General features: G+C 37.4%; 1 protein-coding gene across 3 annotated transcripts in view; it reads left to right on the top strand.

Moving 5' to 3' along the window:
- LOC139123517 (coronin-1C-A-like) overlaps positions 1-13,252 on the top strand; it is a 62,805-nt gene extending 49,553 nt beyond the window's left edge. For 2 of the 3 annotated variants that reach the window (XM_070689684.1, XM_070689683.1), the window contains exons 4-10: positions 3-152; positions 1,575-1,739; positions 3,139-3,258; positions 4,032-4,136; positions 4,386-4,595; positions 6,245-7,606; positions 10,346-13,252. In XM_070689684.1, the coding sequence (XP_070545785.1) occupies positions 3-152; positions 1,575-1,739; positions 3,139-3,258; positions 4,032-4,136; positions 4,386-4,595; positions 6,245-7,606; positions 10,346-10,462 (2,229 nt within the window). In that variant the 3' untranslated portion in view covers positions 10,463-13,252. Of the gene's footprint in view, positions 1-2; positions 153-699; positions 790-1,574; positions 1,740-3,138; positions 3,259-4,031; positions 4,137-4,385; positions 4,596-6,244; positions 7,607-10,345 lie in introns of those variants that run through there. The other variant, XM_070689685.1, reaches the window with a different exon arrangement.
- Positions 13,253-13,868: the final 616 nt, after the last annotated feature.

The raw sequence follows: 13,868 nt of genomic DNA, 5'->3' as shown, positions 1-13,868 counted from the left end.
AGATCAAGCTATGGTATATTCCAGATGGCGGCTTGACAGAGAATATGAACCAGTATCTGGTTAACCTAAGAGGACATCAACGCAGAATTGGATTTATCGAATGGCATCCGACCGCTAGTAATATCCTAGCTAGTGCTGGTTATGATTACAAGGTATGGTTATGCTAGTTATGCTTGGTACTTTGTTGGTTATCTAGTGCTGGTTATGATTACAAGGTATGGTTATGCTAGTTATGCTTAGTACTTCTGTAGGTTATCTAGTGCTGGTTATGATTACAAGGTATGGTTATGCTAGTTATGCTTAGTACTTCTGTAGGTTATCTAGTGCTGGTTATGATTACCAGGTATGGTTCTGCTAGTTATGCTTAGTACTTCTGTAGGTTATCTAGTGCTGGTTATGATTACAAGGTATGGTTATGCTAGTTATGCTTGGTACTTTTTTGGTTATCTAGTGCTAGTTATGATTACAAGGTATATTTACTAGTTATGCTGGTACTTTTGTTGGCTATCTAGTGCTAGTTATGATTACAAGGTTTGTTTGTGGTTGATAAGGCTTGATACTTCCGCTGGTTATCAAGTGCTAGTTACTACAACAAGGTATGTTGATGCCAGTTATGCAATGTTGTATTGTTGGTTATCAGTGCTAGTTATGATAACAAGATACATGATTACTAGTTATACTTGGCATGTGTGTCGTGGTTATCTAGTGCTGGTTATGATTCCACTTAATGTCAACGCTTGTTATGCTTGGTACTTTTGTTGGTTATCTAGCACTTGTTATGATTACAAGGTCATAGCTTGTTTATAACCCCTTGACTGCCAAAGTCAATTTTTGTTGCCTGCATAAGATGTAACCCAGACAATCTTTCTGATCCAGATAATTTTTTTTTCAGATTTTCCCCAAAATTTTGATCAAAACCTGTAGCCAATGGAACGTTGTGTCCATTTGGTCCAACTTCATCGAAGAATAACAGAAAAATCAGTTAAATATTGCACTAAAATATTGGGCGGGAAAAATTACAGCACTGATTGCCAAATACACAAATACTATGTACTAAGTATGCATGGTACATTTGTTATAGTTATCAACTGCTGCCTGTCAATCATTTTGTGTTGGTTTATCTTGCAATTCTGAACGAGTGGTTGGAAACCAGTGACTGGACCCCCCCACCAATTCATCATTGTAATGTTAGAATCTTAAATATTCTCACACTTTTTGACCCACCCACCAACAATTTTTGTCACACAGAGAGATGCCTCCAATCTTTGCCTGTTCAACCATGCATGGTACAGGTTTTTGAAGGTATCATCTGTATCTATTTATGGCTGTTCAGGAACAGCAAGGTGATGACAAAAGCCACATGTGCCCTCTAGAGGGCGCACTATAGCCCGAAGGATTCTGTTTCAAACATTCTTTGGTCAACAGACAAGTTTGTTTGAAGCAATATTGCAGCTCTTGAAATATCTTCATTATTTTTACGAATTCAAGAAGAAATGTTTTTCCTATATAGGGAAAAGAAGTACATTGGATCATATAATGTGAAATTAATGACGGTTGTTGTCCTTTTTTTTCAGGCCATTGTTTGGAATGTTGAAAAGGGAGAGGCCATCACTTACATCACTTGTCATACGGATACCATTTACAGCTTGTCATTCAACGATGATGGCAGTCTCCTAGCAACCACGTGTAAAGACAAGAAAATCAGAGTTTTAGATCCAAGAACTGGAGAACTTGTCGAGGTCAGTGTTAATCGTTGATGTCAAACCTGCTTGATATCATAAACTAAGGATTTTGCTCCATTTTGTGGTTTTTATAATTGAATTTTTCCTAGGTATGCCGTTTACTGTATGATTTTGTTTTCCTGAAATGGAAAATTGATGTTTTGTGTTGTACTGTGAATTTAAAGAAGAACAGTGCATAAATGTTACTTTGATATTCCCAAATAATATTTCCCCTCCAAAGCTGAGATGTGGATTTTTCTGAAAGTGAACAAAAATCCAATCAACACGACGAATGCAGATAATCTTTAACATTTGCCATGACAGTACAAACCATACCTCCTTACTTCAACTTCACAGTACCTTACAGTATTTTAACAAAGTCTCGGATGAGAAAGAGAAATCAGCGTGATAGTGGTATATGTGCTACAGTGTCCTCTCCTTGCCAAATTGAGGCACCACTAAGTCAACAAAGTTCTCTTTGAAGCTAGAAAATTTTACATGCACTCAATTTTGAGAAATTCCTGACTTTTAGGGACAGCAGCTGTAATTTTGCAAGGTTTTTCACAATTTTTGTTTTTCATGTCAAGTGTTCTACTCCCCAAAGCATGTTGAAATACCAGCTATTTAGTATGTCAACACAGCATCTGTAGGTGTTAAAATACACTATTTTTTATGTTTGAATTCTAGTCAGAACCAGAATTCACGGATCAATAACATAACTATGCAGTTTATGATATACATATGCACAGATTGCCATGGGTTGACAAGCTCAACACTGTGTATCTCGTCTTGCTTCAGAGAGTGGAACAAGAAACTGTAATTGACAAAAGAACGAAAGTAATCAAAAAATTCATCAAATGTTACTGTTACTGGCCTTCTAACTTAACCTGTTCACCCCCAGTTCCCTGTAAACAGGTCCAACTTTACCATAGAAAACAATGGATTTGGGACAAACCATGGTGGTGAAAGGGTTAACCTATTCACCCCCAGTTCCCTGTAAACAGGTCCAAGATCACCATCGATAACAATGGGATTGGGTAAAACCATGGTGGTGAAAGGGTTAAAGAGTTTGATAAATGTTATCAGTTAGAGGACTATCAGTGCATAAAGTTGAAAATGGTTCTATATAACCCTTTAGGCACAGAAGTCAATTTTTATCCCCTTTATAAATATACCCAAGTCAGTTTTTTTTTCAGATTTTTGCCAAAATTTTGAGAAAAAACTGTAGTCAACGAAACGTGATGTCCATTTGGTCCAAAATTATCAAAAACTTACAGAGAAATTCATAAAAATTGATAAAATTTTGCAATAAAATTTTGGCGGAAAAAATTACAGTGCTCAAAGGGTTCAGCAATAAACTAAATTATATAAACGTATAAAACAGCATTGTTTATCATGGCTTTTTTTATTTCTGCAGCAAGCACCAGGACACCAGGGTAGCAAATCTTCAAAAGTTGTGTTCATAGGAAACATGAACAAGTTGGCAACTACTGGATTTTCAAGAATGTGTGAAAGGCAGTTTGCTGTATGGAATCTGGTGAGTTGGAAACATGCACTTCGTTTCAATTTCTTTTAGCATGAAAACTGATGAGGCAACAATTTTCTCAGAGAGTACATAATTTTGATCATTTAATTTCTATGGTAGATATGGAGATATGAAAACATCTGTTTATGGAGTGATGAGTGACAGTTTTCCTGGCTTTGACTCAAACAGTAATTTTGGCGGCCTCACCCGATTACATGGAATTTGTCACTTTCCCAGAGTATCCTAGCAGCTTTCGCTTACCATTCCGGACACCTGGTACCCACCACAAAGTGGTGGTTCCAGATGTCACTATTGTTATTATAACTTTCAGTTTATTCCTTGGACCTTGTGCATTATTTATATTATTGCACCAGTTTTGATGTTTTGTTGTACACACAGAAGAAGTCTGTTCAGTTATTTTAAATTCTTCAGCCCTGGTTTTGATGGCAATTAAATCTGTAAGACGCTGCCTTTGATACTTCATTCACTTAGGGTGCTATTCTGACCCAAGGATAGTCTCTATAGGGGGCGATGATCCCATTGCAACTTCACAGATTTTTTTCTTTGTAGCACTTCATTCCTTAGAGGTGCTAGTCTAGCCCAAGGCCGGGGGGCGGGTGGGGGTGGGGGGGTGGGGGTGGCACTGATCGTATTACAACTTCACAGATCGTTTCTATACGGAACTTCATTCCCCAGAGGGCGCTAGTCAGGTCTTGGGGCATTCCCTGTAGGAGGCACTGATCCCAGCTTTAGTTTACTGACCTTTTTCCTCTTCCAATCCTCAGAATGACATGTCCAAACCAGAGAGAATGGAGACAATAGATGCTGGCTCTGGTACTCTCCTACCATACTATGACCGGGACAACCGTATCATGTTCTTGGCAGGCAAGGTAATATATGTGATGAACTCTTTAATTGCAGTTTATCTTCTTTCTTTTGCCTGTGTTCTTTGCCTTTAACATTTAAAATGTTAGGAGACTGCTACACAGTGACCACTATAAAGAGGTGACCGCACTGTCAAGGCGACCACTAAGACAGCTTTGACTGTACTGTAAACAAATTAGTGTTATAAAATCATATGTAAGTAAACTGTTCCTGCTTGTATCTCATATCCATGTTTTTTTATTTTCTTTAACAAGGGTGATGGTAATATTCGTTACTATGAGATCGTCACTGACGGCACAGGCTTTCACTATCTGTCAGAATACCGCTCTTCATCACCCCAGAGAGGACTTGGCTCATTGCCAAAGCGAGGCCTCGATGTCACTCGCTGCGAAATCATGCGGTTTTATAAGTTGCATTCAGTTGCCGGGATGGTAGAACCGGTTGCCATGATTGTACCAAGGAAGGTAGGTTTCATTAAATTAATTCATTAAATAAAAATTAATTAAGGCAAAGAAAAATAAAAAGTTTGTTTCTCATCCTCACGCACGTCAATTCAGGCCCACCACCTCAACCTTTTTTTTTTCTGCTCATGAGGAAATAAAAAAAATAAATCAAAAAATGCGCGGTGATAGTGCATAACATAGTACTGTATAAGACAGAACTGTAAACAAAATAACTGAAACTAACATTCCATTCAGAACTGTACACCTATGTCACTGTTATATTACGCTGTAAAACTGTGCATTGATGCACTATAGTCAAACCGCAGAACTGTTGCCATACAAAAATACTAATGCAACACTGCTGTGCATTTGAAGAATAAGAAAAATTGACAGTAAAAAATCCCGCGTCACCGCATCATTCTTGAAATATGTCTAGGATAAGAAACAAACTTTTAATTTTTCTTGGCCTATTGTATTAATGAACAAACAAACCTAAGCATTTTTTGAAATTTTCATTTGTATGCTTTTCTTGTATGTGCCTGCTTTGTCCAAAACCATCTCCTTTCAAGTCTGTCTGTCTGTCTGTATGTATGTATATAAATGCCTTAGTCTTTCCGTCTCTCTCTCTCTCTCTCTCTGTTTGTCTGTGTCTCCATGTGTTGTAAATACACACCTGGTAATTCATTGTTTGGTTCGCATAGCTATATGATAAACAGCAATTTTCAAATCATAAACAATCATTCTATGTCAGACTTTTCCAGAAACAATGGCCAAAGAGAAATCTATAAAGCATATTAGATTCAGAAAATAAGAACTCTTATTACACATCTAACCTCGAGAACAATACTATCATGTGTGTGGAAATAAAGCCATATGCAATGCCCCTTCCGTAACAGTTTCAAGGTGTCCCCTGCCAGACCCCATATGCAGTGCATTCTGGGGTTGCGACTGCCGGTTCATTGCTGAACAGTTTCAAGGGACCCATTGGACAATTGCCAGAATATGTTTTGCTATCTGTATGTACATGTAGTTCACAGACTGGTGAAAAGGGCGTACAAGATAGCATTCCATACTGGCACTATAAAGCAGAAGAAAAGTTGTTCAACTTGCATAAAATGGTCAATGCCAAGCCCAATTTGATTCCCAAGTCAAAAATGTCACATATATAATAATAAGGTTATCAGGAAAATAGGTCAAGGATGTACGCGGACATTGGCACCATCCGTCGTCTGATGGGATACGCTGTACCAATGTCCCTGTGCATCCTTTGTGGTATTTTAATAATAATCTTATGTCATTGAATTGCTATCGTGTTCAGCAATGACAAGTGCAAGTATATGAAGCTTTCGTATCAAATATGAATCAAAGGGCAACATTTCTTGAGCTGTCTCCTGATGTTATTATACAATGTAATATGCAAGGTACATGGACATACCACATTAAAGTAATCATTAGCATAAAATTTGAATATAAAATCAATATTCGTGAATATTATTTGCATAAATGAATATTAATATTACCTCGCATTTTGTACTTACAGGATGTTGTTCAGTATGAGTGTTGTACATCTTTAGTGTCATCACTATCTTGCCATCTTTTTCACACTGCTCTAGCCTTTAAGATTGTAAATGTAGGTTAACATTTTGTCCCTTTTTTAAATCCTTGTGCAGTCTGACATGTTCCAAGATGACATATATCCAGACACTGTTGCACCGATACCGGCACTGACTGCCGATGAATGGATATCCGGAATCAACCGCGATCCAATCATGATGCCGATGAAAGAAGACCACGAGGTCTACACACCGCCCTCTGCAGCTGATTTCAGGCCAGGGTCCATGAAGAATGGGATCATTGAGAACACTGGCAATGAAAAGATGATGGAAAGTTTCCAGCCCACGGTAGATGCTGGATACTACAAACGTGCTGGATCCAAGGAAAAGAAGGAGGAGCATATTGTCAAATCTCCACCGCAGGAAACGATAGCCGATGCGGGATTCTTCCGCCGCACCAAATCTCCGGAAGAGCAAACTCAGAGGGCCGAATCAGATTTCCAACCAAAGCGACAAGAGCAACAACTAGATTTGAATTTTCAAGCGCAGGACAGGGCTGACCAAGGAACATTCTTTTCACCACGATCTGAGGGCACAAGCTCTGACACAAGCTCACCACCAGAGGGCAGGATGCGATTCAAGACGCGGCAGCGTCCACCTGAGGAGCAGCAGGAAGTGGTGAAAATGCCACCCGCTGAAGGAAAGGTATTCCGTGGCAATCGACGATTCCAGGACAGGTCTCCCGGACAGTTCGACAGAAGTCCTGAACTTGAAGTCAAAGAATTTTCTGAAGTGACAGAAATCGTCAAAACAGAACAAGTGCCACAGTATGTCGCACAAGAGGAATACGAAAGGCCTTCACCAGAAAGAGGTCGAAGAGGGCAATGGCGTCACACGCAACCTGTTACGATCAATGAACTTACTAATGTGGAAAACAGAACACAAAAACAACCATCACCCGAACGGTATCAACAGCGCCCTCAACGTGATTTCTCTCCAGACGAGTATACACAAAATGTATTTAATGCAAATGACGATCAGACAGATAAACTGAAAAGTGTGCATGAACGGCGTAGGTCTTTTGAGCCAGCAAAAACGCGAGAGTCGCGAACTCAAGATTTTAAGAGACGCACGCAGAGCGATGATTTGGAAACAAGAAATAGAAGTGAACAGCAACTTTCCAGTGAGGGGCGTAAGGTTCAGGTGTTTGAAGGTGCTACACGGCAGTTGGTGATCATCAGCCCAAGCGAATCAGTCCCAGAAGAGGTGGAGGCACCCTCACCTTCCTCCCCACCAGCCCTCAAATCAGAACCATCGCCATCGGAGGAGAATGAAACAGGATATGGTGGCCCAGGGTCGTACGTCTCACGCACTAGAACAACTCTCATCTCCAAGTTTGGCGGAACGGTCAGTCAGAACCAGCCTGCCGAGCATTCGTCCATCAGAAAGACTGAATCTGATTTGACAAATATTGATCAGGTGAGTCTTAGAAATACACATGGTGTGTTGTAATCTTCCCTCAAATATATATATATTTAAATCATGCAATAAACCACACCCAGCGACAGTATGCCACAAGATTGTGACCAGTTCACAACATATTTGCATGAGCAATAGTGAGTGCACATACAAAGTGAACTGGTCAAAATCAAGTGGTATACCTGTTGCTGAGGTGGTTTATTGCTAATTTATCATAATATTTAATTGAAATTTTGGTGTGAAATGTCACAAAGGGAATTTTTCTCTAGCTTAGAGCTCATGCCTGTTTTAATCTGTGCTATATAGTGATCAATCAGATAGCCACATTTGTGCCATCTGTATACTGATATGATGTAATATCAAATATCACGCCTTCGGATATCCAGTGTCGCTTGACGAAGAAAAAGTAATCAAATTGCTGTATCAAACGTACTGTGAACACATAGAATCTCAGTGGTTTTTTCCAGCACTCAAGGTATCATATTGATGTGGAAATTTCAAGCATTCAAGATAGTCAAGGGGTTACATTGAAATCACTAATCAAAATATCAATATCTGATCTTATATCGGAAACAATATTCAGTTTCACATAATCATATCCAATACAACATATTAAAATATCTTATATCACTTATCAAAATATCCAATATCACTTATCAAAATATCCAATATCACACATTGAAATATCCATATCACATATTGAAATATCTATTATATACCATATATTGATAGTGCAAATGCAGCGATCTGATTGGTCAAGACATGAAAAGAACCGTGGTATATTTGAGATTTAACATGGCTGGCACACTTGCGAGCTCTCAACTTTGTTAAAAAATTATTTTTTTGACGTTCCATGCCAGAATTTCAATATACTGTTATGATATGATTGCAATAAATCACACCCAGCGACGGTATACCACTAGGATTTTAAGTCCACTTCATTTACACTCGCTATCGCTCTTGCATGTATGTCATGAACTGGTCAAAATCTCGTGGTATACCATCGCTTGGTGTAATTTATTGCTTAACACCTTTCACCGCGGGAGGGCGCATTCTGCGCCAACGGCCAGACTGCGGGAGGCGCGTAAACGCGCCAAGAACGTACGCGTTTATTTGCGTTCGATATACGTTGGCTTTGTTTGATCTACATCATGTTTGTTGACTATTTCCTCAAGCCTAGCGTAGTATACGAGGTAGAGGTCAAACCTAGATGAGCATGCGCGCCAAATTTGTAAACAAATGCCGCCATATTCGGTCATTTCTCGGCTGTGATTTGTTGGGATCGTGTGATCGTTTGTTGTTTTTACTCTCAGAGGGTATTTAAAAATGGCGATGCGGGCACAGTTTAACACTGACAAAGCCCTTGAGCATGTTTTTCTATACACTAATAGTGGAATTGTCACTGATCTTGAAACTGAACTCGACTAGATGGCGGAAGTCAAATTTCAAATTACAACTTTAATACAGAACTTGAATATGTTACCAAACCAGTTGAGCAAACACAGAGATCGCAAGCAAGACACTGACAGGAAGGTAGGCAATCTGAGCATGCGACAAAGGACCGATGACTGACATCACAAACGTCGAAGGGGTATCCTGTGGATGTTGTACGACATCAGTCTATCAATGACAATTACACATCGGACTGGCTACCAGTATATAAGCTTAAATTGAACATAGCTCTCTTTTGAAGGTCAGATGATACCTGTTGTTCGAAGATAAACCTGTAATAATATGCATATTAATCTCATTTACGTGGAATATGTTTAAGCGTATGTGTTCCTCCTACTGAATTTGAGTTTATAAAACGTAAGTGGTAATTTTTTAAGTGTTACGCCAAGAAAAATACATTTATATATTGAAATAACAAAAAATTCAACATTTTTTGAATTTTTTTTTGTAAATCCAATATGGCCGCCATGATCACGTGATCTTCAAGGCGTGTCACATGACCTTTTGTGCATTTTTATGATGCTCTGTCATATTGCCATACTCACTGAAAAAATTGTCCTGAATACTCAAATAATTACAAAGATATAGCACATGCATGTAAATCAATATTTATAAGGCCATATACCCATAGAAAACTACGCACAGGAATGCACGTATAAAAATTAATTACGCAGTGTAATTGTTAAATATTACATCAAAATATCCAGTATCACATATCGAAATATCTAACATCAAAATATATCGAAATATCTAACATCATGAATGCATCTAAACATCAAAATCAAGTATTGGTAAAGCGTCTAATGTTACCCATAGAGTATAAAATGTGTCATATATAGCTGTAAAATTATTTGGTATCACCAATCAAAATATCAAAAATATCAGTTCCAATGCTTGAAGTATATTTTAAATTATCAAAAGCGATAAACCCAAGATGTTATAATAAGAAGTCTGCTGCTTTCTGTTTATACCTTTGACTGCTACATCATACTCATAGCATGTTATGTGGTGAGACTGGTGAATATTGGTCATCACCAATCCATATTACAATTCATCATTTTCCTAGGGGGTACATTTCTATTGATTTTAAGGCACCCCTAAGACGAGCACATTATTGTCATACAGAATATTGAACCCATTCTATTCAGGTTTGCATAATGCTTTCACACTCATATATATTACCATAAATTTCATCCACACTGGATCATGGATGTTAAACTTTCCTCTTTTCCTGTGCAAAATAATGTTTTTTTCATCTGTTCAAAATTTTTTTGGTGTGTGTTTCAGCTTCGCAAGGCCTATCTACGCCAACAAGATGAAATCCGTAGACTCAAAGCGGAGGTCGCAAGCCGTGACATGAGAATACGTAATTTGGAGAGAGAACTAGACGAGCTGAGACAATGAACTTTCCACCGCTGATGTACTCTGAAGATATGAAATTATGAACCAACAAGGACATTACGATAAATTTATCTTTTTTGTGTCTTATTTTGGCACTGACTAGTAATGTCATGTATCCATGTTACCTGGTGTCTCTCAATGTAAATTTATGGTATCCCTCCATGCATATATTAACACCCCTGTGATTAAATTGAGTGTCCCTATCTGCTGGTATTAATAGATATGTTAATTTATCTCATATAGTACCAGGATGTGTGACCTCAAAGGTCAGAAAGTACCAGGATGCATGACATAGGTCAGTGTGAAGAACTAAAATGAGGTAGCTGTTTAGCTGCCAGACAATTGATAGGTATTTGCAAATGAATTCAGAACTCCAAATATACTTTCTGATTGGCTGTTTCTCTTTTGAAAATGAGGTACAGAAACTTATCAGCCAATCAGCAGTGCTATTTGATTGTGATAGTCAGCTTTTGCCCGATAAACAGGACAAGTGATTGCAACATCAAAGTCACTGAGTTGTTTTTTCTAAGAATGGCTGACATTCAAAGCAAAACTGGATTACTCAACAGTTTTCCACTATTTGACAGCTCGATGTGACGAAAGTAAAGTTGTGTCTGGTATCGTTGGATCGTCATTTAGTCTTCAATTATTGTAAAAAATGTCAATATGCTGTAAAAAGAAAGTAGGACATCAGAGTTGTCGTAGAATTTACTGACTATCCCACCTGTATCTAGAACAAAAAATCGAATGTAAAGAAATCATCAATCGTTTCAACACAGAACAATTCAATTAAAACCCCTAGAATTAGACTCTCATGGAATAATCTTATTGTTCACAAGGCCAGGTAGAACAAACCACACTGAGATAAATAGGGGTAGACATGTAGTGCATAAATTTAGATCCAGCAACAAAAATTTTCAAGAAGGAAAACATGTTAGGATTTTAATAATCATCTCTGTTGGATATTAGCATGATGGATAGTTTTATTTTACATTTGATAATAATGTTCCCATATGGACCTCTGCCTTGTATTACTGTTCAAGTGCTAAAAAATTAAGAGAAGAATATGAACAAAGCGTATTTTTTTGTTCCAAAATCAGATAGAGACTTTCAGTTGTTTCAGGAGGATGAGTGTTTTGTAGTTTGTACTTGAAACTTCACCCTCCTTGCCACTCTGCACACCCCCATCTTTATGTTGGATGATCCTCTCGTCCGTTGTTCCCACAAGTCAATGCACTGCACTGTCAAGGTCAAAGTTCAGCCTTATTCATGCCCACAGGGGTCAGTTGGAAGGTTTTGTCAATATGGTGTCTGCTCCTCTGTCTCAAATTTGTCAGACGAGCAGGTGTATTTTTGTACTTATTTTCTGTTTTGTGTACTTGCCAGCATATTTTAGGAAAATATCGATCAACAAACTTATAAACATCTAACAAATTATTATAAATGCTGAAAACAAATCACAGTGCTTACAAGGTCCAGCTTATTGGCAATTACTGAACAATGAAATGTTTTTAATAATTTATTTGTTTTTATTGGTTTGCTTTGTAAATTTTGAAAATGATTCTTGACGTAGTACTCAAAGGATAAAGATTTCCTTTCTTGCATGTAATCCTTCACGAAGATCTGTCATCCAAAAAATCAGAAAAAAGATAATTAAATCATTATTTTAATCTGGATTTCTTATAAGTATTTAACGGAAGCGATGTTTTCATTTTTTATCAAAAGAAGGTTGTTTTCATTTAACAGACATGTAAACGTAGCAAAGTTTTAGTCAGTAAATTCATATTATGTTGTTGTAAACATATGATTAGTCAGTGCAAAAACAAAGCAAAAGTTTGTAAAAATTTATGAAATTTTTTTTGTTAGTCAAGAAATTTTTTATGCCATTATCTGACTACTGTGTGCTTTTCACTACAGAAGCTCTTGCTGGACTATGAACAAATCAATGCGTGCACTTTTCCCAGTATCAAAAGATTAAGTATATGTCTCTTCTACTGTACGAACATGAAAATATATGTATCATGAAGTTAATGTTTATTTTGTACCTGTTCAGGTAACTCTGAATAAAGTTGCCTACATCGTGTAGTTTTGATGCCGCAGACTGTGGTTCTTCTGTCGTAACCTGATAACAATGTAACACTTTGCGAATTAGAGTAGTTGTTCTGGCCGTAACCAGTTATGTCAGGTCTTTCATACTTTTGCAACCATATATGGACAGACTAATGAATATTCATAACACATTAAAATATGCAGAAAATCAATATGCAAATTAGCAGATTGTATTCATGTTCCAGGGCTAAACTAAATATACGTATAGCATACAGAAGAATTATTTGCATCAACAGTATGAAGACATCCTCTCATCACCAAAGATTAGTACAACTCTATTGGTAATGATGTTGGACCACTTTACTCTAAAAATGGGGATGATTAACATAAGAGCCATTAGAACTCCAAGAAAATTTGACCTGCATTTTGCAGATGGCTGATTGTCTTTGGTATGAGATGATGTGCTATTCTTGGACAATTTACAAAGATGTTTTTTATAAAAGTGTAGTTGATCAATTGATGGAAACACTTCAAAACTCAAAATTCTGACATGAAGAGTGGTGCTTTCTGGAACAGGGATGATCAAATTTTCAAACCAACTTGCATAGTTTACAATTTTCAACTTTTTTTTTTAATTTTCCAGGATTCTGTTGTAGAAGTTTTAAACAGTCCAGTGTAATTTTTATGTATAGTCTGAAATATAAACGTCTTTCTGTGAACAATAAATGACAATATCAAAAGTGAGCGAAATTGTAATTACGTAAGTATTCATAACACTGATCCAATAAAACATGTCCAAATCTAACACAATTAGAACCAGAACATTTGTTTTGAGAGAGTTCAGTTTATAGAGGAATATTCAACATTTTGTCTATTTTTATTTTGCATGAGACGGAGATATACTGTTCAGTATAGACAGAACAAGGTAGTGTAGACAGACTTCTGATTGCGAAGGTTTTACCATAGATCATTCCTTTCAGTTCGTTAAGCTAAACTATCAATTTCCTGAAACTTTAATTCACATCTGTCAAAATACATCGAGTTGATTTTAGTTTAACCCTTTCACCACCATGGTCTGGCCCAAACCCATTGTTATCAATGGTGAGAGTGGACCTGTTTACAGGGAACTGGGGGTGAACAGGTTAAGGTAGGTAGTGCCTCAAAAATGAAAGACTTGAACTTTCGCTCCCGAACTTTCAACCATTCTTTCCCCAAATCAGGCATAAAAATCAGGGGTCACCGCGCAAATTTTGGTACTAGAGAAAGAAATTACCTGACATTAGCGATATTTGAAATTCAAAATGGCTACCATCCCTGTGTTATCTCTATGGGAAAATAAAATTCCAGATTTTCAGAGAAT

The sequence above is a fragment of the Ptychodera flava genome (genome assembly GCF_041260155.1).
Source record: "Ptychodera flava strain L36383 chromosome 23 unlocalized genomic scaffold, AS_Pfla_20210202 Scaffold_23__1_contigs__length_28996876_pilon, whole genome shotgun sequence".
Taxonomy (NCBI): Eukaryota; Metazoa; Hemichordata; class Enteropneusta; family Ptychoderidae; genus Ptychodera; species Ptychodera flava.
This window is presented reverse-complemented; position numbering and strand designations above follow the sequence as displayed.